Raw genomic sequence first — 27,231 nt, forward strand, 5'->3', positions numbered from 1 at the left:
ATCTCTGGAGAGACCTGAAATAGCTGTGATACTCCCCATCCAACCTGACAGAGTTTGAGAGGATCTGCAGAGAAGAATGTGAGAAACTCCCATAGCGTCATACCCAAGACTCGAGGCTGTAATCGCTGCCAAATGTGCTTCAACAAAGTACTGAGTAAACGGTCTGAATACGTATGTAAATGTATTATTTCCGTTTTTTTTTAAATAAATTTGCAAAATGTCAAATCTGTTTTTGCTTTGTCATTATGGAGTATTGTGTGTAGATTGAGGGAAAATAACAATTGAATCAATTTTAGAATAAGACTGCAACGTAATAAAATGTGGAAAAAGTCAAGGGGTCTGAATACTTTCCAAATGCACTCTATATCTGTTGATAGATGACAACCTGTCGTAGCCATTTATCAACATATCTCTCTGAGATTTTTTTCCGGTAGATGGCCAATACGGAGAAGGAAACAACACTTTTTTGACTAAATAATTTAAACAAATCACTACCTCAAATCTGTTTCTAAGTAGTGACAGGGGTTGGCTTTCATTAGAATGATAGTTTAACCCTCAAATCAATGTGAACCCAAAGAGGAGCGCCCACATTTTTTCTTTTTGCCATGTGGTTTGAAAAGGACAGCTGCGTTCTAAGTCCCACTACGGACTGCCACGTATGACAAACACGGGTACTAAATCAAATATATTGATCTGTTTTAAGCAAATGATTTCATGAGATTGTGATAACTATACACTTTAATACTAACATCAAGAATCTGAGGTAAAAAGGATGTGTATTTCCTGTAATTCTTGTGTGGTGAAAATGTTAGTCTGTGTAATATAGTAACACGTTCTGTCCACAATAGGGAACTTTGCGTAAACTAACTTACTTTTGGTTATGTAGTGTATTTAATTATGTGGACACCTGCTTGTCGAACATCTCATTCCAATATCATGGGCATTAATATGGAGTTGGTCCCCCCCCTTTGCTGCTATAACAGCCTCCACTCTTCTGGGAAGGCTTTCTACTAGATGTTGAAACATTGCTGCGAGGTCTTGCTTCCATTCAGCCACAAGAGCATTAGTGAGTTTTGGCACTGATGTTGGGTGATTAGGCCTGGCTCGCAGTCTGCGTTCCAATTCTTCTCAAAGGTGTTCAATAGGGTTTGGGTCAGGGCTCTGTGCAGGCCAGTCAAGTTCTTCCACACATTTCAACAAAACATTTCTGTATGGACCTCGCTTTGTGCACGGGGACATTGTCATGCTGAAACAGGAAAGGGTCTTCCCAAACTGTTGCCACAAAGTTGGAAGCACAGAATTGTGTAAAATGTAATTGAATGCTGTTGCGTTAAGATTTTCCTTCACTGGAACTAAAGGCCGAGCCCAAACCATGAAAACATCCTCAGACTATTATTCCTCCTCCACCAAACTCTACAGTTTGTAAGGACTGACACTGGAGAAGAGAAGCAGGTACGGGGAGTTGAACATTTTAATATGGAACAGACATCGAACAGGAACAGCGTCAGAACCAGAACAAAAATGACAAACAAACATTAATCCTGAATCAGGGAACAGAGATTTGGAACAGACCGATATAGGGGAGGTAATGACACAGGTGATTGAGTCCAGGTGAGTCCAATAATAGCTGATGTGCGTGATGGGGGGAAGGCAGGTGTGTGTAATGATGGTGGCAGGAGTGCGTAATGCTGGGGAGCCTGCCGCCTTTGAGTGCCAGGGAGGGGGAGCGGGAGCAGGTGTGACACAGTTGGCACTATGCATTGGGGCAGGTGGCCTTCTCCTGGCATCTGCCAAATTCGTCCGTCGCACTGCCAGATGGTGAAGTGTTATTCATCACTGCAGAGAACACGTTTCCACTGCTCCAGACGCTTGGCTGCTCGGCCATGGAAACCCCTTTCATGAAGCTTCCGACTAACAGTTCTTGTGCTGACATTGCTTCCAGAAGCAGTTTGGAACTTGGCGGTGAGTGTTGCAACCAAGGACAGACGAATTTTACACAGTACAAGCTTCAGCACTCTGCGGTCCCATTCTGTGAAATTGTGTGGCCTACCACTTTGCAACTGAGCCGTTGTTGCGCCTGGACGTTCGGGCCATTCTACTGCCAATGTTTGTCTATGGAGATTGCATAGCTGTGTGCTTTATTCACCGGTCAGCAACTGGTGTGGCTGAAATAGCCGAATCCACTAATTTGAAGGGGAGTCCACATACTTTTGTGTATATATATAGTGTCTTTGGACCAGAATGAGGCTCTCCACTACCTATTGCTGCAGTGATGATTCACCATTTTCATCAGATGTTTTCATTATTCATCTGCATATAAACGCCTAAAAGCCTACATCTACCAGTAGCCTATGCAAATTAGGGAGCCTAATGAACTCACTGATACGATTCGGTAGACTACACTGATTGATGAGACGAGTCACTCACTTTAGCGTCACTGTCTGGCAAGCCCCAACATCTGAGGAAGGGAAACCTAGAAAATCCTTTGGTTTACTTGTCCCAATGCAATACCATGGACATATAACCACATAGCCTATGTGCCACAGGCTATGTGAAACATGCTAAACAAAATGAGTGTGCCAGAAAACAATAATTAGGCTAAGTGGATTTCAACTCATCGTTACCACTTACATGACATGGGATGTGCAAATTAACAAGCATCATGTTTTCTCCTTCCTCCGTGTAAAGAAATTTGACGCAGACATACTGCGTTTACCTGTCATCACTCGCATTGTGAGTGACAGGCGCCTATCCTATCATTAGATTGCTAGAAGATGCGTATCGTTCATTCTAGAAGGAAAGGGCTCGTCGGGCTGGCGAACTTAAGCTTCTAAATTAAAAGTAGTCTAGTTAATATGAAGTGGCTAGCTGAAAATTAGTCTGTAGGAAAACACTGGATGTGATGTTCTCCCACTCAGTCCTATCCTCTGCCTCTGTTGTCTAAGATAGATAGATCCTCCTAATTAAAGATAAGGAACGTTGTGTCCTAGATGTTTTATGGAATGTTTTTTGACAGATTCAGATTTTAAAGGTCACCGCGAGACTGGGGTAACTATGTTTTCCCACCTTATGCCTGATCATGTTAAATTGCCTTCAGCTTATTGAATAATGGGTGGTCCAGTCAGCGCAGAGCAGACATTGACATCTAAGACTGCAGGGCATTTCCATCAAAAGGACCCATGACTAAAAATTATTTAGTCAGCCACCAATTGTGCAAGTTCTCCCATTTAAAAAGATGAGAGAGGCCTGTAGGCCTTCAACTATGACAGACAAAATTAGAAAAAAAATCCAGAAAATCACATTGTAGGATTTTTTTATGAATTTATTTGCAAATTATGGTGGAAAATAAGTATTTGGTCAATAACAAAAGTTTATCTCAATACTTTGTTATATACCCTTTGTTGGCAATGACAGAGGTCAAACGTTTTCTGTAAGTCTTCACAAGGTTTTCACACACTGTTGCTGGTATTTTGGCCCATTCCTCCATGCAGATCTCCTCTAGAGCAGTGATGTTTTGGGGCTGTTGCTGGGCAACACGGACTTTTAACTCCCTCCAAAGATTTTCTATGGGGTTGAGATCTGGAGACTGGCTAGGCCACTCCAGGACCTTGAAATGCTTCTTACGAAGTCACTCATTTGTTGACCGGGCGGTGTGTTTGGGATCATTGTCATGCTTACCCAGCCACGTTTCATCTTCAATGCCCTTGCTGATGGAAGGAGGTTTTCACTCAAAATCTCACGATACATGGCCCCATTCATTCTTTCCTTTACATGGATCAGTCGTCCTGGTCCCTTTGCAAAAAAACAGCCCCAAAGCATGATGGTTCCACCCCCATATTTCACAGTAGGTATGGTGTTCTTTGGATACAACTCAGCATTCTTTGTCCTCCAAACACGACGAGTTGAGTTTTTACCAAAAAGTTATATTTTGGTTTCATCTGACCATATGATATTCTCCCAATCTTCTTCTGGATCATCCAAATGCTCTCTTGCAAACTTTAAACGGGCCTGGACATGTACTGGCTTAAGCAGGGGGACACGTCTGGCACTGCAGGATTTGAGTCCCTGGCTGCATAGTGTGTTACTGATGGTAGGCTTTGTTACTTTGGTCCCAGCTCTCTGCAGATCATTCACTAGGTCCCCCTGTGTGGTTCTGGGATTTTTGCTCACCGTTCTTGTGAACATTTTGACCCCATGGGGTGAGATCTTGCGTGGAGCCCCAGATCGAGGGAGATTATCAGTGGTCTTGTATGTCTTTCATTTCCTAATAATTGCTCCCACAGTTGATTTCTTCAAACCAAGCTGCTTACCTATTGCAGATTCAGTCTTCCCAGCCTGGTGCAGGTCTACAATTTTGTTTCTGGTGTCCTTTGACAGCTCTTTGGTCTTGGCCATAGTGGAGTTTGGAGTGTGACTGTTTGAGGTTGTGGACAGGTGTCTTTTATACTGATAACAAGTTCAAACAGGTGCCATTAATACAGGTAACGAGTGGAGGACAGGGGAGCCTCTTAAAGAATAAGTTACATGTCTGTGAGAGCCAGAAATCTTGCTTGTTTGTAGGTGACCATACTTATTTTCCACCATAATTTGCTAATAGCTTCATTAAAAATCCTACAATGTGATTTTCTGGATTATTTTTTTTTTCATTTTGTCTGTCATAGTTGAAGTGTACCTATGATGAAAATTACAGGCCTCTCTCATCTTTTTAAGTGGGAGAACTTGCACAATTGGTGGCTGACTAAATACTTGTTTGCCCCACTGTATGTAGGCACCTAGTCTGAAATGACTAAGCATCTACCAACCCACTACCACGGGCAATGTGGCCTATGTTATTTGTCTCCCACTTTGGTTCTGAAGTCACCATCACCCACTAATTAGCTTGTCATTTTACAGATTGTGTTTGAGCTAGTAATGTGAAACTTTACCCTGTATATCTAAAAATGACCATATACACTGATTGTTTAAAGAAAAACTACCAAAACTATTGCTGATGGTGAACCTGAGCAAGTAATGTACCTGTTCAGCAGGTAGCTCATAGCCAGATGAGTTGTGTCTCGGGTAGCTTACTTTTATTCCAGTAAAACACAATTTACAAACAGTTTATAGATGACAGTAACCTAGCAAATGACATAGGCTTTATTAGTTGTTTGACAACCTAATATTGCGCAAGCCACTTTAGCATTTGGTATGCTGAAGGTGCCGCGCTGAAGATCAGGAACAAGCTGCCTATCTCGCGTTGGTCAGTGTGCGATGCTGGACACTGCGCAGTTTGACTAAGCTACTGATATTACCTAGGGTTGTTAGGCATGCAAAATTACTTGTAGATCAATTACTGTCAATATGGTTACATTCTTAGTTCAACACTGAAGGAGAGAACGCATCAGTTGTCACAAAATACTAGGTATTTTCGGGAAGGTAGATAGAAATTAATTTGAGGAAAAAATAAATTAATCTGCAATTCGTAGCGTTTGAATCGATTTTCTGACCAATGCGGGTTTGGGGTCCTTAGGCCTGCATCGGTCCATCTTAAACATTTTAATCGGGGACCGATGCGTATCGGTATCAGTATATTGTATATTGTACTGAACTCTACCCTACTCTGCTGTTTTGTATTGTTCTGCACTGTACTCTACTGTGCTGCGCTGTGATGTCCAAACTTGTGAAACATAAGGAGATTGACATTCATATCCACAATACAGAATTACATCATGGGTCCCTGATCTGTACTGATCAGGGACCCATGATGTATTTATGTTACCGTAAACCCGTTACCGGGTGTAAATCCACTTCACTTACTGTAGTTCAATAACCTAAATAGATTTTTTTTCAAACTCAAGGTGCCATATCATAGCTGACACCCCATTCTTTGAATCTTAATTCGGAGCAGATATTTAAGACTTTTTGGGAAACATGGTCTCATAAAAAGCTGAGGGAGATTTTACCGTAATTCCATTACCAAAGTTTGTATCTCCACAGTTTTAAGTAGCCATTGTGTATAGAGTAGCGTAATTCCATTATCGTGGAATTGCCCTGCATCATCACCGTAAATTATGCCTGGGGGGCTTCCTGAGTCTCTATTCTTACTGTACTGTCTGTGTGTAACTGAAAAGCCCATCTATGGAAAGGCTGAGTGTTCTCAGGGGAGACAGACAGAGCTTTACCCACTCTGTTTTTAGATACCACAGCCTCAGCACAAATTACAGCTTAGCTCTCCCCACATGACGGCTCACAACTAAGATTGAAGTCAGACTGTCAAAAGCCCAGAACAATGCAAGCTGCCTTCGCACAGTAGGACTTCTCTCGCAAGCAACCCTACTCTCTTGATCCTGTTTCGCCTTCATATGGATTGCGCTTCAACTTGTTCAATTACCGCTCTACTTGTTTTAGGGCTATTCCTTGTGTTTTGCTGATCGGCTCAAAGCATGAAGCACAAACACTTGAAGAGGCAGTCTCTCATGCTGTTGTAGCCTCTTTCAGCTAGAGAAAGTCTGTCTCTGTGTCTCTAGAATAAACTGTGGTGGTAGAAAGTGAATGCATTCTACAGAATGCATGCTGTGGTCTGTGGTCTTAAATTTTTTCTCTGTGCTATGGCATGTGGGGTTGTGCGCACTGCACACTGAGTGAACAAGTACCTGTGTGTGTTTGCGTGCATTCCTGCATACATGCATGTATGTGTTTACAAGTCAATGTGTGGTTTTATAACTTTGTTCTTTTTTTCTTTAGGTCACTTCTCTATTTGGCTGCTGTGAGGGAGGCCAGTGCTGTTACTGGTGAGCATTCAGACTTCTCCACCCCAGAAAGACAGACGGCCGGAGTTCCCCTGCCCAGTGCCCCTGTTCTCCTTTTCATGGATGCCAGGCTGGCCCTGCTGCAGCTTGGGACTCTCCTGGTCCTCCTGTCCGCAGCACTGGAGTCGACTGCTAAGCTGACTGCTGGAGAGGAGGTCTACACTAACACCTGGGCGGTCCACATAGAGGGGGGACCGCAGGAGGCTGACCGAATTGCCAGGAAACACGGCTTCATCAACCATGGCAATGTGAGTAGCACAGCAGTGCACCCTGTGGAACCCCTCTAGTCAGTCAGAGTGTATGATCTCTCGATGCCCTGTATCTGTGGTCAGTTGAAACTCTGTTCTATTTCAGTGACAGCCTGCTCAACAGGCTTTAATGTGCAACAAGATATACAGACAGGACAGCCTATAAGCCCTCGTGTTGAGAGTCAGAGTGCATGTCATGACTCTTCCATCCCTTGCCGAGTTTATCTGTCAGCTAAAGCCTGCACTCTTCCTATGGGTTCTATACAGAACAAAAATATGAACGCAACATGTCAAGTGTTGGTCCCATATTTCACAAGCTGAAATAAAAGATCCCCAAAATGTTCCATATGCACCAAAGGTTTATTCGTTTACATCTCTGTTTGTGAGCATTTTTCCTTTGCCAAGATAATCCATCTACCTGGCAGATGTGGCATATCAATAAGCTGATTAAACAGCATCATCATTACACAGGTGCACCTTGTGCTAGGGACAATAAAAGGCCACTCTAATATGTGCACTTTTGTCAACCGGCCTCACAACCGAAGAGCACGTGTAACCACACTAACCCAGGACCCTCACATCCGGCTTTTTCACCTGCGGGATTGTCTGAAACCAGCCACCTGGACAGCTCATGAAACTGAGGAGTATTTCTGTCTGTAATAAAGCCCTTTTGTGGGGAAAAAACTCAGTCACATGGGTGAACTCCTTCCCAGTCATGTGAAATCCATAGAATAGGGCATAATGCATTTATTTAAATTGACTAATTTCCTTATATGAACTGTAACTCAGTAAAATCTGAAATTGTTGCATGATGCATTTATATTTTTGTTCAGTATAGTTAATTTGGGCATACCATACCGTGTGTGTGTCAGGGTTTCTGTTAGGAAAACGTGGCCCCGGACATTTAACCAGCAGCATTTTAGGACCCATATGCATTGGGTGCGTAACCTGATCAGGGCGTCCACCCACGGTGCTCAGAATGACAGAAATGACATTTTAGATTATGGTAATTCATATTAACAGAACATGCAAGTAGAGGATGCAACGATGCACAGTCCTTACCCTATTCGGATTTTGTAGATGTTAGAATAACTGTCCACAATTACTTTTCCTCTGCCAACAAGACAAGTAACAAAAAGCTAAATCACAATCCTATGTCAATATACTATCCCCCATGGTAGAAAAGTTTACCTATTCTATTGGTCAGCTTGTCGAGAAGTAACCTATTCCAAACAGATTCTGGGTCAGTTGTGGGAAGACAGATCCCAAATTCATACAACCAGTAGACCTAGGCTAAATTTTTAAATGTTAAAAAGCAATGAGTCTGATGCAACAGATCAGAATGTTTAGCTTAAAATGTTGATAAACGATTATTTCTCCACATTATAAGTGCAGCAATGCCCACAAGGCATTAGGCTACACCCAAATGTTCATTCCATAATGCAATTAGCGGGAAAACACTTTTGTCAAAAGGGCACTGCACATGCTAGCGGTTTCATGTGACAGATTAAATATCCGTTAGACATTTAGAAATAGAGGAGATGTAATAGGCTACTTTGAAGCGAGGCAGGCCTAAGACATGCCTCATATGTATTAAAATGTTCAGGTTTCATACAATGAAGTATATGTTTTCAAAATGCAAAGCCTACTGTCTCTAGCTCATTACAAAGTAGTGTGTGACGTCCTGATGAAGCCTGCCTTCCGTTGCTGTTTGAGATGCTGCAGCAGTAGCTCTTGTGCTGTCTGACAGATTTTCCGCTGAAAGGCTTTGAGGCTACGGTCATGCTGTAAGCGTGTGATAAATGAATATAGTGGAGCCTACACATGCGACAATTTCATTCAAATAAATTCCGCAAATTAACTTATAGACCAATAAGCATGACCAGTCAAATGTATTTCCATCGACTTTTACATTCATGAATCGGCTAAAAAGCATTATTTCGCAATGGGATTGTTTCTTCTCCCGGACAATTGGCCAGTTTTATTTATTGGCATTTCAAAACAAATGTATAGGCCAAAAGCCGGCTATTACCGGCTAACGGAATCCCTGGTCCAGTCACTCCACAGGAGACTTCACTGTCTGCATCGAATACATGCGTAGGAGGCTCTGAACTACAGTACCAACCCTCCCTCCACCCTATCCCCCACAAAAAGAGGATTTTCAGAGCGGTTTTCAAATTGAATTTAGGCTTATCTTCTGCTTTCTTTATGTTGCTGTCCATGCAGCTTCTGTCTTGAGCTCCATCACAGATGTTTTTTTCTCCTGTTATAGTAGTAGATCCTACCACGGTCATAAAGTAGTAGGATGAGATGTGATATTTTTAATTTGTGAGATGCCTCTCGTTGTCACACTCATCACCACTCAATTGTCTCCTTGGCTCTGATTGTTTACTTTTCAAAGTACTGTAGTTTCTTGCTCTCAGCTGGCTTTGATTGGAGTTCTTTGGTTATTGATTTCATCTAGCAGGAACTGCTGTTGGGATGCTGTGAAAGGATTCTGCTGTAGAGAGAGAGGGAGAGGGGGGGAGGCCATTAGAAAAATGTGCCTTAAATAACCTTTTATTCATAATTGGCTCTTTGAATGCAAGTCATTATTTGCTCTATTGAATAGGCCTTATTCTGCTTTGAGACTGCCAAGCAATCAAGCTCCACACAGATTGACGCACATGTGCACGCCGCACACACAGTCACACACACAGTCTCACACATTCTTTCCCCCAGAGGATAGTTATATGTTTATACCTTCATCGCTTGTTACGAACACATCATGAAGGTACTTCTGGTAGACAGGAACAATGGAATAATAGTAAGTGGGTTCTTCTGTCTTTTCCCTCTCTACAGCCTTGTAGTATAGGCCCCACTACCACACCAGTATTCCCAGTTGACGCCACCGTTTCGAGCCTGAAACACCTGTATGCCTCTGCCAGTAAAGCACAGGGCAGACAGAGACTTATCCAATCAGAGATCCAGGGCTTGTAAGGACTGGCAGGGGTTGATTGTTATTTTGGGGGACCTAAATTGGCCTGTCTTTTTTTTACCTTGGTATCGGGCGTTGTCCTCTGGTGATGTGTCATGAGTTTAGTCTTTCTCTCGCTCTCTTTTTCTCTCTCTCCCTATCCTCCCCGTCTCGTCATCTCACTCTGCGCTCTCATCCACTTTCACTCTTTCCTTATGCACACATATATTTCATCTCCCTCTGCTCTCTCTGTTTATTCTCTCAAAAGCTCCCCAAAGCTTTATCCTTCTCTGCTCTTTTTCTCTTTCCCTCCCATCACTCCCTCCATATGCTCGGACTCGTCAGTCTAAAACCGATAGATCAATTTAATGGGGAAACATACGTCTGCGTTTTTTTCTGTCATTACTCACTCATGCTGAACGGTGGGTTTGGGAACAGAGGACTCCTTGAAGATGGGTCGGTTTGTCAGAGATGGATGTCTGATGCCATATGGTACAGAGTCCTGCTCACATCCCACAGACAAACAGTAGGCTACATAGTAAAGCCCTACTCTCATTAATCTCTATTCTCTTCTCCCGTTCTCTCCTTTTCTCTTCTTTTCTCCAAATCAAATCAAATGTATTGGTCACATACACGTGTTTATCAGATGTAATTGCGGGTGTAGTGAAATGCGTGTGCTTCTAGCTCCGGCAGTGTAGTAATATATAACAAGTAATATCTAACAGTTTTACAACATATACCCAAAATACACATAAATCTAAGTAAGGAATGGATTAAGAATATATATATATACATATATGTCAGAGTGGCATTGGACTAAGATACAGTGGCATAGTATAGAATACAGTATATACATATGAGATGGGTGATGCAATATCTACACACAATTAAAGTGAGTACAGTTTTAGGTGTTAAGCCAAATTTCTTTAGCCTCCTGAGGTTGAAGAGGCGCTATTGCGCCAACTTCACCACACTGTCTGTGTGGGTGGACCATTTCAGTTTGTCAGTGACGTGTACGCTGTGGAACTTGAAGCTATCCACCTTCTCCACTGTGGTCCCATCAATGTGGATAGGGGGGTGCTCCCTCTGCTGTTTCCTGAAGTCCACAATCATCTCCTTAGTTTTGTTGTCATTGAGTGAGAGGTTATTTTCCTGGCACCACACTCCCAGAGCCCTAACCTCCTCCCTGTAGGCTGTCTCATCATTGTTGGTAATCAAGTCTACTACTGTTGTGTCATCTGCAAACTTGATGATTGAGTTGAAGGCGTGCGTTGCCACGCAGTCATGGGTGAACAGGGAGTACAGGAGGGGGCTGAGAACGCACCCTTGTGGGGCCCCAGTGTTGAGGATCAGCGAAGAGGAGGTGTTGTTTCCTACCTTCACCACCTGGGGGCAACCTGTCAGGAAGTCTAGGACCCAGTTGCACAGGGCGGTGTTCAGACCCAGGGCCTCGAGCTTGATGATGAGCTTGGAGGGTACTATGGTGTTGAATGCTGAGCTATAGTCAATGAACAGCATTCTTACATAGGTATGCCTCTTGCCCAGATGTCCGTCACTACAGACCCTGGTTCGATCCTGGGCTGTATCACAGAATGTCATAAATCAATAGAATGAATGCTTCAATCTAGTTGACATCGTTAAAGTTCTGTCATCTCTGCTTCTTTCATGAAGCAAAGACATTTAGGGATTGGGGGAATTATTATTATTATTTGTTGTAGATAGGGAGGCAGAAAGCTAGATATAAATAGAGTAGGGGAGAAGTTTAAAATGAAAGGATCCAGTTAGAGAGAAGTGAGTGATCAGAACTGAGAGGAAAGAGGAGAGATTAGGAAGGCAGGAGAGTGAGTGGGAGGATTTGGCGAGGGGAAAAAGAGTGGGAGAGAATGGATGAACAGTGGCTAAAGACTGAGATTGAGAGTGAGAGGAAGAGACAGAGGGGAGGATTGCTAAGCAACATTTAAACAGTTGTCTGAAATGAGATTATGGAGGCGTACATCCTTATTCATTGTTTCGTTTAGGCACCCGCCGCACGAGAATAATGAGCCGTATTTCAGACTTTTGTCTCTGAGTAGGTGATAGGAGGCAGCAGGGAGATAAACATAACTAATGCAGTCTTCCAATGTCTCGGCTACACAGTGGCTTTATTTGGGGAGATGGGTGGGTTAGATAAAGGATGTGTGGCCTGGGGATGGTTGAGTGAACAGGGGGAATGATGGCTTAGTCATCCTCACTTCCTTTCTCTCTTGTGGTGGATGTTCTCTAGGGCCAGCCACCAGGGACGTCACTGGAGTTTCATAACATTCGGGCCTTAGCTCTGAAGACCAATAAATTGTCTTTTCTAAAATTATTTCCAGCAATTCTACATGACTGGAGACATTAAAATAAAATGTTTTAATACCACACAAATAACCAAAATGACAGGATACAGGATACTCGGGACTCCGGAATGGCGAAGCGGTCTAACAGGCTGACTGCGTCGCGAGAGTTGCAAAATACATTTTTAAATCTATATTATTCAATAATTGCACCCACACTGCTCACGCGCGCCAACAAGCGTCTGCGTTGCCAAGGGATAAAATAGAAGTAAATTCTATTTGTGACGTAGATCGCGCTGCAAGTCCTGCCTCTCCCATCTGCTCATTGGTTTATTGAAACAGATACCCACGTGCCATCTCCTCATTGGTTATACCCACGTGGGTAACTGAAAGACGAATGAGGTCATTGGCGGTAATGCACCTAATTTATGAAAGATGCCAATCGCAATATAAAGTCAAGAGAAGGAAAAGGCCTAGAAGGAGGAGAGATGACTAGAAACGATTCGGTTGACCATTTTATGTCGGAGTAGAGGACCTTGTGCATTTCAGGTAAAATAACAACTCAATGTTTATATCCCAGGACAAATTAACTAGCAACAATTGGATACCACGAAATTGGGGAGAAAAAGGGGTAAAATAAAAAAATTAAAGCAAGCTAGCTAAATTGGACAAATTAGCTAGCAAGTGCAAGCTAACTAGCTAAATTGCCATAAATGTTTAATGCTTTTTGACCTGTCCCCAAATTAATGTAATTGGTTCAGAGTTTGTTTTGATATTTTTTATTTATTTTTTACCCCTTTTTCTCCCCAATTTCGTGGTATCCAATTGTTGTAGTAGCTACTATCTTGTCTCATCGCTACAACTCCCGCACGGACTCGGGAGAGACGAAGGTTGAAAGTCATGCGTCCTCCGATACACAACCCAACCAGCCGCACTGCTTCTTAACACAGCGCGCATCCAACCTGGAAGCCAGCCGCACCAGATTGCACCTGGCAACCTTGGTTAGCGCGCACAGCGCCCGGCCCGCCACAGGAGTCGCTGGTGCGCGATGAGACAAGTACATCCCTACCGACCAAGCCCTCCCTAACCCGGACGACGCTAGGCCAATTGTGCGTCGCCCCACGGACCTCCCGGTCGCGGCCGGTTACGACAGAGCCTGGGCGCGAACCCAGGGACTCTGATGGCACAGCTGGCGCTGCAGTACAGCGCCCTTAACCACTGCGCCACCCGAAAAGAGTGGATACATACATTTTAAGTCTACAATATGAGGAGAAAAGTATAGTCCACCAACTTTCCAGCAGCACTCACTTATCCAAATAGTTTTTTCCCTCAATTGTGTTTTGAAATATTGCGAAAGATATTGTAGATATTGACAGCCAATATCAGTCTGTTTGATATTTGCCATGGGCTGCTCAATTGCGAGATTCCGAGTGTAGACCTATGGCTTGTGCCAAAACACAATCCACAGCAATTTTTTTTAAATAAGTTGATTTTAGTTATTTCTGTACAGACAGGAATAATTACATTTGGCACATTTATTAAAATGTATCTGCAGCACTTCCAGCACCCCTTCCATGGATTGTGGTCAGTAATCCAATGTGGCTTTATTGCTTAGGTAGGCCAACTGTTACAATAATATATCAAATAATCTATCAGCGAGTAACGCACAATTTTGTATTTGCATCCGTAGGCTAAGTGGTTGAAATGCATCAAAAAGTATTGGAAAGATCTAGAAAACATCAGAGAAGCTCATCAGGTAGGCTATAGGCACTCACTTCAATTTAGCTAGATCATGAGCACTCACATTTCCCAGCCGAATTGTAACCAAATAGCCAAACGGATATTCAGTGAAAACAGAAATCTGACATTGATTGATTTATCAAGATGAGTTCCCATGTTTGTCTAAAAGTAACTCAATGACGCTGTCCCAATGAAAACGCTGCTGAAATGATCAGTTGACCACACACGGCAAGTGCTTTACATTTATTATAACCAGTGGTGTAGTGCTATTTTTTGGGGTAGCTTAAACTATACTTATTTATGTTTTCTGGGTGAAACGTCCATGCTGCATGCATGGCAACCATTTGATCCCAATCGGTTTAATTGGAATATGCATTTCGATCTTCTTGGTTGAAGTAGGCTAAGTAGCTTAACTACTGTTTAATCAATTTCTTGAGCAGATGGAGTTAAACACAGCCACCTGTATTTTGTTTCAATCAAAGCATATTTTGCGTGCTGTTGATTACTGCACACAATTTTTTACATATCTGCACAATCATCCTAAATTGTCATGAGAAAGTATGAAATGTTTTTGGTCTAACAGTAGCCTAACATTATCAATTATATTATATTCAGTCGGTTATGTAGAATACTAATTAGTCATTAAGTGATCTTGAGACATCGCACCATTCTGAGAAGTGGCGGAGTGCCCTCGCTTATAACGGTTGGATGACTTCCGCAGTTTCACGTAACCACATCTCTACGAACTAAGCGGCGAAATTCAGTTGACTACATTTTTTTCCGCAGCAGCGCAAAAGATTCAGGGCTGACCCAAAATCATTCCTGGTTAAAACCCAGAAAGCCAAGTCCTGGTGACATCCTTGCCAGCCAAACACACACAGAGCTGACAGAGGGTGTGTGTATTCAGGAAGTCATGAGATGTTAATCGCTGACAGTGATATCATCATCATGTAACTGATTATTCCCTTCAGTGTTGTGCTAAATTCTTTATTGTTAGGATACATTCATTTCTGTGTTTGTGTGTGTGTGGTCTGTTTGTATGTCATGCAGTGTTCCTTTTGCAGCCTGATCACGAGAAATAGATTTTGGATGTTTGTAAAGGTCCCGAGAACGTCGATATATGCCTTCCTCAGAGCTCACAAAAAAAAGATTGCAGAGAACTCTGTGGGAACTCATGGTGCTTGGAGCCGAAGCGCGTTGCTCAGACCACTATGGCAGTTCACAATGTTTTAGCAAGCCATGAGAATACTGATGATACCTCATGGTAATAGCCGGTAGTTTTTAATTATTTGGTTTTAAGCCTTTCCCAAACCATAGCCTTCCCCAAACCATACCCTTAACCACTCGGGAACTAATGCCTAAACTGTTAACCTTAGAGTTGTTTCTGTTTTAATCCTGCAACCATGCAGAATTAACCCTGTAAACACACAGAATGAATGTGTCAAAAATAGAAGTTAATCCATAATGCATAGAATTTCGAAGGGAAACTATGAGATCTTTTTGCAGCGTGAGCCAGTCAGGTTCATTGTTCTGTGAGAGGTGACTCAACTTGCTCAGTGGAGAGTGGCTTCAATGCCACCGTCTCTCTCACACACACACAAACTCATACACACACACTCACACACTTTAATAATGTACCTACACATTTAGACAGACACACAAACCCAGCACAGAAGAACATTATGGTGCTGCATTAAGCAGACACTGCCATTAGCACCTGACATTTGAGCAGTTTTCTAATCCCTGTGGATTGTTAGAGAAAGAAAAGGAGCATGTCTTCAGTTCCTCTCAACAGCTAAACTATAAAGGCCGTCAGCTTGAAAAAGTAATATTGAATCATAATTCCTGCAGTCTTTCATGAGGTAGTTTATCTTGTGTAGCTTATATATAACGTCATCACTTTTTTATTCCGCCCTCAATCTCCGTCATCTTTGTTTTTTTCATCCATCCCCTCTGCCCTCCCACTTCCCACTGTTTCTAGTCTCTTTCTCTCTCTCTCGTTGGTGTAAACTACATCTCCTCTCCTCCTTCTCATGGCCATAGATAGAGTAGACAAAAACCCAGGCGATTAGCCGCCTCCTGGCACCCTGTTCGCGCCACAGAGCACAGTGCTGCTCTGCCACCACAACCCTGTTGTTGCCATGGAGAAGGTTGCCAGCCAGCAGGTTATTATCAGCAGATTGGGCCCAGTTTCATATTTAATTAGTCGTATGTACAGGATACACGTGGTATACACCGTCCAACTAAATGCTTACTTTTCGACAATGCAACAACAATAAGAAATAATAAAAGATAACAATACGAACATAAAGTAAATATAAGTTATTTATATCCCTGTTAGTTAGCATTTCTCCTTTTCTAAGATAATCCATCCACCTAACAGGTGTGGTATTTCAAGAAGCTGATTAAACAGCATGATCATTACACAGGTGCACGTTGTGCTGGGGACAAATCGGCCACTTTAAAATGTGCAGTTTTGTACCTATACACAATCGCACAGATGTCTCAAGTTTTGAGGGAGTGTGAAATTGTCTTGCTGACTGCAAGAATGTCCCACAGAGCTGTTACCGGATAATTTAATGTTCATTTCTCTTCCATAAGCCGCCTCCTACATCATTTTTAGAGAATTTTGCAGAACATCTTACCGGCCTCACAAATGCAGACCACGTGTAATCACGCCTGATCATGACCTTAAAATCCAGCTTCTTCAACTGTGGGATCAACTGAAGAGGGGACGGGGGGGAATGCTGAGGAGTATTTCTGTCTGTAATAAAGAGTCTGGAAAAACTCATTCTGATTGGCTGGGCCTGGCTCCCCAGTGGGTGGGCCTGGCTGCCAAATGGGTGAGCCTATGCCCTCCCAGGCCCACTCATGGCTACACCCCTGCCCAGTCATGTGAACTCCATGGATTATGGCCTAATTGATTGATTTCAATGGACTGATTTCCTTATATGAACTGCAACTCAGTAAAATCTTTGAAATCGTTGCATGTTGCGTTTATATTTTTGTTCATATCTAATTTTATTGGTCACATACACGTGATGCAGATGCTATTGCGGGTTGTGTTTCTCGCTCCAACAATGCAGTAATATCTAACAAGTAATATCTAACAATTTCACAACAATATACACACATCTAAAGTAAAGAATGAAACTAAGAATATATAAATATTTGGACAGGCAATGTCGGAGCTGCATTGACTAAAATACAGTAGAATAGAATAAAATACAGCATATACATAAGATGAGGTCTGTTTCCGGTTGTATGTAATGTAAATTCTAGGCTAATAATTTAAGAAATAACGCACAAAAAAACTAAATACTGCAAAGTTGCTTAGGAGCTAGAAGCACGGCTGCCCTATCTGTCGGCGCCATCTTCTTTCAGTGTATATTCAAGTTATTTAAAAAAAAAAATCATAATAATAAATTTAATAACAGAAGAATATCAAGAAATTGTCCATATCATCTAAACTGTTTTAAAATAATATTTGATGCATATTAGGGTTAATTTGCTCATCTTAGGCCATAATATTGGGTCAAATTATTCATTAGATCTATGATTTATTATTTATTACAGCTAAATAGGTTAATGTATTAAATTAATAGTTCAGTTCCAAAACGACATAAAAAGCACATTTCTGCAGCATCCACACTGAGTGTAGAAAACATTAGGCACACCTGCTCTTTCCATGAGATACTGACCAGGTGAAAGCTATTGATCTCACTTGTTAAATCCACTTCAAATCAGTGTAGATGAAGGGGAAGAGACAAGTTAAAGAAGGATTTTTTTAAGCCTTGAGACAATTGAGACATGGATTGTGTGTGTGCCATTCAGAGGGTGAATGCACAAGACAAAATATTTAAGTTGAACGAAGTATGGTAGTAGGTGCCAGGGGCACCAGTTTGTGTCAAAAACTGCAACGCTGCTGGGTTTTTCATGCTCAGTTTCCCATGTGTATCAAGAATGGTCCACCACCCAAAAGACATCCAGCCAACTTTACACAACTGGAGGATGCATTGCAGTCAACATGGGCCACCATCCCTGTGGAACACTTTCGGGAGGGTTCAACTTAATATTAGGAAGGTGTTTTGTACACTCAGTGTATATTATCCATGTCCTCGTTCATCCATGACTCTGAGAAACATAGAATATTACAGTTTTTTTAGGTCCTGTTGTTAGTCTCGAATGGAGCTCATCCAGTTTGTTCTCCAGTGACTGGACGTTCACCAATAAAACATAATTAGCATTTTAGCATAAGTATAATACAGGAAAGCACAATTTATAGTCCAATATTTACACGTGTTTTGGGGAGCAAGTATTTCAATTGTTCAGTATTTAGCAATAATATTAAGAGTAGTAGCAGTTGTGATGTGTATGGGCGTGAGTGAGTGCCTAAGGTGCGGAGAGTCATTGCAGGTGGTCAGTCCAGTTCAAGGGTTCAGCAGTCTGAACGGTCTCCGAGCCTGTTGCTATCAGACCTCATGCTCCAATATAGTCTGCCCATGAGGGAGGAGGTCTGTTTTGTTGCAGCTCCCTTCCAGTACACACCCTGCATCTGCCTTTGTGATGGGAACAATGAGTCTCTGTGGATCCCAGGCCACGTGGCAGATTGGAACACATCCAACTCCTTCCTGCTAGTGTTGTTCACTCACACCTCTCGTCTTACTTTTATCTTCTTCCCTCCATTCTCTATACCTCCTGTTTTATACTTTTCTCCTTAGGTAATTTTGAATGACAGTAAAACAGCCAAATAACAGCATTTTTATTTTATTTTTTTACAGTTTTTCTCCTCTCCTTTGCTCCTGACTACATGTGCTGCCATAGAAATAGAATGTCAATGATTGCGTAATGTGTGGACTAGCGGCCAATTGCAAGTGTACCCATAGCTGTGTTAGGTGAGACTAAGAAACAAATACATTTTCACTAAATGTCAATCATGTGGTTGTCAAAATACATCATAAATCACATGAATATGGCAGTTGTTACCTATGTCTAAAAATCTAAAATACTGTATATTATGATATTTACACAATATGATCCCAAATATAAAGCAAGTGCCGTGTTTGAACGTTCAAATCTGTGGTACTGACCTTTGGTGAAACCAGCAAAATCGGTGTGTTTATATTTGCTCTTACTCAACCTACCAGAGTAAGATCAATATGACATTGTATTGCTAAGAAGTATTGGAATGTCCTGAGGGTCATCGGACGTCCTTGGACTGAAATATAAGGTCAAACGTTTTTCTTCCAGCTATGTCATTTATGTTTTCAAAGACACAAAAAACATAGCAAGTTACAAAGTAGAGCTTCGTAGCTACATTTTGATGTATGTGTCGTCAGGGATTGATCCAAATGCACATTTCGCTACCCCCATTTCCATGGCGAGTGCTAGCTTGCTAGTGTTAGGAACTGCCTGACACCGTTCACTAAGGCAACTCGTCGGGCGAGAGGCAGGGCTGCGCGGCGTTGGCTCTATTGTGCAACTTTCGAATTTTGTGACTGACAGTTTTATTTTTTCAAATGAAACTACCAGAATTCAATGGCTACAGCCCTAAAATCGATAAAAACATTGAGTAGCTAACATAGCTAGGGCTGTGGCGGTCATGAAATGTTGTTAGCCGGTGATTGTCAAGTGAATAACTGTCGGTCTCACGGTAATTGACCGGTAATTAACATAAACACATTTAGCATCTCCTGGCTTCCTACAAGCCAGTGATGCAGACCTTTAGAACATTTTTAAAAGTCTAATAAATCCATGTAATATAGCCAACACCTTCACAATAAATCCATTATTTATTTTAGACAGGTCTAAAGAAGTATGATATGAAGAAAATGTAGTCTATTTCAGAAGAACAGAATAGCATACTCTGAGTTGTCCTTATGTTAGGTCCTGGAGTGGCTATGCCAAATGTCTGTGGGCTACACTAGTTCATTTAGCAAACACGATTTGCTTAGAATTTTCTCCAAATTATTTGAGAGTGCACACATGCGGTTTAACAAAGAAATAGGTACTCCTATATGCCTAATTTAGAGTTATTAATGTAACTTTAGTTGTTCTAAAAACGTTTGTTTAGATTTTTATACATTTTACGGCTGTATGATGCGACTCTAATGATGATTTGAATAAAAGGCATGAGCTTTGCTTAGTTTTTTGCGCAGGCTGGATATTCTTCATTGGTCTCTCATTCACAATTTGACAAGCACTTGATAATACTTTGAGTTTCACGGCGGCCTCCCCTTTGTGGCTGTAATGCACCATAAAAAAATCCATGCCTTTGTTGTGCCCTCCTCCCTGAGTGCTGCTCGCACTCCATCATGTGATTGGGTCTTTATCACAGGCTACAAGTGAAGACCGACACATTGGGGACCCAACTGCCCGCGTCCTTAACCAATTCCGAGGCACATATTGAAGATATTGGAAGAAATGTCCACATTTACTTTTCGTCAGCCTACAAGATGAGTAGGCCTAATGAACAGCAAAAGCACTAGCATATGTCAATCTACTATCCCACATAGTACAAAAGTCGACCTATGCTGTGCGAGAAATAAATATTCCAAATATAGTCTGGGACAGTTGTAGGATACAATAGATCCCAAATGAATACAACAACTAACATAAACATTTTTAAGCAACGAGTCTGACAGAACAGTTTAGCTTAAAATGTTGATAAACTATTAGGCTATTTCTTCACATTATACGCACAGTAATGCACACACGGCAGTAATAAGCTGGAATGTTCCGTTAGCGGGAAAACACCATTATCAAAAGTGGCCACAAAGGCGATTATGCATGTAATGCTTTTATTCTAAAGGTGTAACGGTTACGTAACCACAGACGCTGGGAGACAGGAAGCAAGTACAGGTGAGGATTTAATGATAAATGGACATTAAACTAAACAAGAACAGCGTCTGGACAAGAGAAATAAAGCAGCATCAATGCAGACACAGGAATGAAACTGAGGAAGTGACAAATATAGGGGAGGCAATCAATGACGTGATGGAGTCCAGGTGAGTCCGATGATACACTGGTGCGCGTAATGATGAGCAGCCTGGCGACCTCGAGCGCCAGAGAGGGGGAGCGGGAGCATTTTTGGGGTGAAAATGATCTTCCGTAAATTTAAAAATCATGCGCTGCTTATGCCAGTTAGGCTCTATGTTTTTTTTAAATGTTTTTTGTCCACTTTAGTTGTGGTACAAACCTTATCCAAACATATAGGCCTATGGGCTACGCTGCATGAGGTGTGCGACTTTGATTAAAAACATTCACAAAAAAGGCTGTTTCTTATGCTGGGCATCATTCACAAGTTATAATACAGTGGGGCAAAAAAGTATTTAGTCAGCCACCAATTGTACAAGTTCTCCCACTTAAAAAGATGAGAGAGGCCTGTAATTTTCATCATAGGTACACTTCAACTATGACAGACAAAATTAGAAAAAGAAATCCAGAAAATCACATTGTATGATTTTTAATGAATTTATTTGCAAATTATGGTGGAAAATAAGTATTTGGTCAATAACAAAAGTTTATCTCAATACTTTGTTATATACCCTTTGTTGGCAATGACAGAGGTCAAACGTTTTCTGTAAGTCTTCACAAGGTTTTCACACACTGTTGCTGGTATTTTGGCCCATTTCTCCATGCAGATCTCATCTAGAGCAGTGATGTTTTGGGGCTGTTGCTGGGCAACACAGACTTTCAACTCCCTCCAAAGATCTTCTATGGGGTTGAGATCTGGAGACTGGCTAGGCCACTCCAGGACCTTGAAATGCTTCTTATGAAGCCACTCCTTCGTTGCCCGGGCGGTGTGTTTGGGATAATTGTCATGCTGACCCAGCCACGTTTCATCTTCAATGCCCTTGCTGATGGAAGGAGGTTTTCACTCAAAATCTCACGATTCATGGCCGCATTCATTCTTTCCTTTACACGGATCAGTCGTCCTGGTCCCTTTGCAGAAAAACAGCCCCAAAGCATGATGGTTCCACCCCCATACTTCACAGTAGGTATGATGTTCTTTGGATGCAACTCAGCATTCTTTGTCCTCCAAACACGACGAGTTGAGTTTTTGAAAAAAGTTAGATTTTGGTTTCATCTGACCATATGACATTCTCCCAATCTTCTTCTGGATCATCCAAATGCTCTCTAGCAAACTTCAAACGGGCCTGGACATGTACTGGATTAAGCATGGGGACATGTCTGGCACTGCAGGATTTGAGTCCCTGGCGGCGTAGTGTGTTACTGATGGTAGGCTTTGTTACTTTTGTCCCAGTTCTCAGCAGGTTATTCACTAGGTCCCCCCGTGTGGTTCTGGGATTTTTGCTCACCGTTCTTGTGATCATTTTGACCCCACGGGGTGAGATCTTGTGTGGAGCCCCAGATCAAGGGAGATTATCAGTGGTCTTGTATGTCTTCCATTTCCTAATAATTGCTCCCACATTTGATTTATTCAAACCAAGCTGCTTACCTATTGCAGATTCAGGCTTCCCAGCCTGGTGCAGGTCTACAATGTTGTTTCTGGTGTCCTTTGACAGCTCTTTGGTCTTGGCCATAGTGGAGTTTGGAGTGTGACTGTTTTAGGTTGTGGACAGGTGTCTTTTATACTGATAACAAGTTTAAACAGGTGCCATTAATACAGGTAACGAGTGGAGGACAGAGGAGCCTCTTAAAGAAGTTGTTACAGGTCTGTGAGAGCCAGAAATCTTGCTTGTTTGTAGGTGACCAAATACTTATTTTCCACCATAATTGTCTGTCATAGTTGAACTGTACCTATGATGAAAATTATAGGCCTCTCTCATCTTTAAATGGGAGAACTTGCACAATTGGTGGCTGACTAAATACCTTTTTGCCCCACTGTATATCATTCACAAGTGATAGGCTAATACTCCTGTTGTAAAGAGAAGCAATGTGCTTAATATTAGGAAAGTTGAGAAGTAAATATAGTAGGCCTAGCCGATAGAAAACTGATGGGCTCCTCCTCTTTTTAATAGATGTATCATCAATCTGTTTTCTCACGCAATTGCATAGCCTATAGAAATGTTGCGCAACATGAGCTCTTGGCCTCTCATGAAGTGTTTGATTTGATTTTCGATGACATTTGCATTGATATTAGAGGGTCAATGGAGTGCTGAGTACCAGTCAGATAGCAAGTTTGGTAGGCTACTAATGACCATAAGCAGCATCAGAGCTTGGAGAAGCCTAATTACAGTGATTAGACGGTCATGTGGAATTTGACTGCCTTCATGACTCGTGACCGCTAGTGTGGCTGTAATACGGTAACCGCAACAGCCCTAATTATAGGTGGGGATATCTTTCTTTTCAGCTGTCTCTTCTGAGCCTTATCGTTTGCTGGAAACAGTGTAGTTTATCCTCCCATCACTAGACTTATCTCATCAACACCAAAAATAACAACGTAACCCAACTCAGGTGAAGGCCTACCTTAGTAAGCAATGTTATTAGACTAGTATAGCCTTCTGTGTTATAGTTCAGACTTGGTGAGAAGTGTGTGTCTGTTAAGGCTCTTAGATACGGGTCGCGGTGAAGGTCTCAGACTTCAATGGGAGTAGGGTGGCCAAACGCAGGCACTTTTGCAATCGTTTGGGTTCGTGGTGCTCGCTCCCGTGAACGGCGCCGCTGGCTCATCACTAAAGCGTGAAAATAGCTGAAATCTTGAGCGGCCTAACCTTTCGGTTACTAGTCCAACGCTCTAACCACTAGGCTACCTGGGTGGTGCCTTACTCTTCAGTTACCACCTTACTTTAAATTAATGGTAATAACATGCTGTATTTATATATTCTATACAGCGATATTGAGATATTAATTATCTAATTTGCATAAAGTAGTAGGAAAAGTTGTATTCTAATTATAGAGTGTGTTACAAGCTCTGTTTTGCATAAAGCATCAAGATTTAAAAAATAAGAATATGACCACCCTACAATTATTGGGCTTAAATTACTGTAATGCTGTATTCCATACTGCCTAATTTGCATTTGAAGTGCCTAATTTGCATAATATTGCATTTTAATTTCAGAAATATTGCTTTCATTTCAACCATGTGTTCTACATCAGCCTTGAAAATGTCATAATAGTGTGATCACCCTATCTTGAGATATTGGACAAAAAGTGTTGGTGCCTTATTGACAAGGGATCAATCATTGACCTGTCCCCGACCTTTTCCGTCACTTTTAAACAAGATCCCAGCAATAGTAAGTCCAATCCTCATGAAAAGTGGCATGTGTTCCTGAGATGCTGCTCAATAACATGGAATACAAAGTATAACACCAGTACCAATGTTTCATGTTGATCCCTAACACCCTAACATAGGAGCAAAGCAGGAAATGTTCCCATCAAACATATTAGGTGCTGTGAATTGTTCATTAAACTGAGCTGACTTTACAAAAAATACATTCCAATGCATGAGCTACGTCACTCATCATTTGAATTAACATTCTACATGGCCATGTAAATTGCATCACAATACCAGTCCGACATTGCGAGTGTACTCATGAGTTTACCAGTCAAATTGCCAGGGTTAGAGGTCTATTCATTCTATTTCCATGTGTGCTGCTGCATTGTGGGTGGCGTTGCTCATTTATTTCCATTGTTGTCTTTGTTCAAATATGTTACACATTTACAGCTAACCCACATGAAAAAATACTATACTATGGTCTAAATAAATGTATATACTGTAGTATTCACTGTAGTGTTTTTGCAGACTTTACTTTAGTAGTCACTGTGGTGTTATTTCAGACATGACTGCAGTATACCTTAGTATTTACTAGTGTTTCTGTGGACATGACTGTAGTATATTGTAGTAAAACCTGCAGACTAGGGTTAGCTAAATTGGCTAACCAGACTATGCCTACCATTTAATGAGTGAAACACCTCAACCAGAACATAAGTCACAGGTTCGTGAAACACCACCTACTGAGTTGAGTGAACAGCTCTGAGCAATGCGATGGAGCAGAAAACACTCTAGCAAAAATATTACAATTGTAATAAACATTTTATATCTGAACGTTAGATAAGGTCCAGGCCCATTTTACATTTTTTATTTAACCTTTATTTAACTAGGCAAGTCAGTTAAGAACAAATTCTTATTTACAATTACGTCCTACCCCGGCCAAACCCTAACCCGGGCGACGCTGGGCCAATTGTGCGCCGCCCTATGGGACTCCCAATCACTGCCGGTTGTGATACAGCCGGAATCGAACCAGGGTCTGTAATGACACCTCTAGCGCTGAGATACATTTTCTTAGACCGCTGCGTCACTCAGGAGCCCAAAGGGAAACGGTACAGAAGCAGATATAAAGAACAAGCAAAGTATATTAAGGTTAGAGGATTAGGTTTGCTCGTTTGACACAGATAACACATTAACAAGAGTACATCAAAATGACTTTGATCTTATACTTCCAGTGCTTCACACAGATTCAGTTGACCAAGTTCACAAGATGACCAAAAGCATTGACAAACAATAATGTACTTCTGAAATGGCCACTGCATTTACATAAACAATAGATATTTTAGAAATTCAAATTAATTTACTTAGACAGTCACCTTATTGGAGGGCACTGCTAATAAACTGCCTGGACCTCAAACCAGCAAACATCTCCAAACAACCCAACTGAAAAAAATGGCATTATTGTAGTAGCTTTACATAATCTTGTGGGCCGGCTAAGGAGTATTGTTGTCTCTGAGGGTCTTTGGCCTGGTTTGCTAACTACCTCTCTCAAAGAGCACAGTGTATAAAGTCAGAACATCTGCTGTCTCAGCCACTGCCTGTGACCAAGGGAGTACCCCAAGGGTCGATCCTAGGCCCCATGCTCTTCTCAATTTACATCAACAAGATAGCTCAGGCAGTAGGAAACTCTCTCATCCATTTATATGCAGATGATAGTCTTATACTCAGCTGGCCACTCACCGGATTTTGTGTTAAATGCTCTACAACAAAAGCTTTCTCTACCCTTAACCTTGTTCTGAACACCTCCAAAACAAAGGTAATGTGGTTTGGTAAGAAGAATGCTCCTCTCCCCACCGGTGTGATTGCTACCTCTGAGGGTTTAGGACTTGATGTAGTCACCTCATACAAGTACTTGGGAGTATGGCTAGACGGTACACTGTCCTTCTCTCAGCACATATCAAAGCTGCAGGCTAAGGTTAAATCTAGACTTGGTTTCCTCTATCGTAATCGCTCCTCTTTTACCCCAGCTGCCAAACTAACCGTGATTCAGATGTCTCCGTAATCTAGCATGAGTAGGATGGTTAATTTATAGATTGTCAGGTAAGGATGCTCTCGAGTGGCTAGATGTTCTTTACCATTCGGCCATCAGATTTGCCACCAATGCTCCTTACAGGACACATCACTGCACTTTATACTCCTCTGTGAACTGGTAATCTCTGTATACCCGTCGCAAGACCCACTGGTTGATGCTTATTTATAAAACCATCTTAGGCCTCACTCCCCCCTATCTGAGATACCTACTGCAGCCATCATCCTCCACATACAACACCTGTTCTGCCAGTGACATTCTGTTAAAGGTCCCCAAAGCACACACATTCCTGGGTCAGTTCGCTACAACTAGCGACTGGAACGAGCTGCAAAAAACACAAAAACTGGACAGTTTTATCTCAATCTCTTCATTCAAAGACTCAATCATGGACACTCTTACTGACAGTTGGCTCCTTTGCATGATGTATTGTTGTTTCTACCTTCTTGCCCTTTGTGCTGTTGTCTGTGCCCAAAAATGTTTGTACCATGTTTTGTGCTGCGACCATGTTGTGATGCTACCATGCTGTGTTGTTGTCTTAGGTATCTCTTTATGTAGTGTTGTGGTGTCTCTCTTGTCGTGATGTCTGTTTAGTCCTATTTTAATTTTATCACAGCCCCTGTCCAGCAGGAGGCCTTTTACCTTTTTGTAAGCGATCAATGTAAATAAGAATTTGTTCTTAACAGACTTGCCTAGTTAAATATAGGTTAAATTAAAAAATATATATATTGAGCATCTTGAATGGTTGTCACACATTAATAAACTCCCTGATGGTCAAACTCAAAACTCAAATATTTGTTCAAGACAGAGTGGTCACAAAATACACAAACACATACACTACCTTCCAAATACAAGGTCCTCACCTGAACATGACCAAGGGGAGGTTTTATACATTTCCTGCATGTCCTCCCCTAATAAGGGTGC

General features: G+C 41.8%; 1 protein-coding gene across 4 annotated transcripts in view; it reads left to right on the plus strand.

Annotated features, from left to right (window-relative positions):
• The window catches only part of LOC110522396 (furin), a 179,974-nt gene that overhangs the window by 19,670 nt on the left and 133,073 nt on the right, over positions 1-27,231 (plus strand). For all 4 annotated transcript variants that reach the window (XM_036977103.2, XM_036977112.2, XM_036977108.2 and 1 more), the window contains exon 2: positions 6,724-7,036. In XM_036977103.2, the coding sequence (XP_036832998.1) occupies positions 6,848-7,036 (189 nt within the window). In that variant the 5' untranslated portion in view covers positions 6,724-6,847. The remainder of the gene's footprint in view (positions 1-6,723; positions 7,037-27,231) is intronic.

Source organism: Oncorhynchus mykiss, chromosome 1 (assembly GCF_057628025.1).
Source record: "Oncorhynchus mykiss isolate SJ-2025 chromosome 1, ASM5762802v1, whole genome shotgun sequence".
Lineage (NCBI taxonomy): Eukaryota > Metazoa > Chordata > Actinopteri > Salmoniformes > Salmonidae > Oncorhynchus > Oncorhynchus mykiss.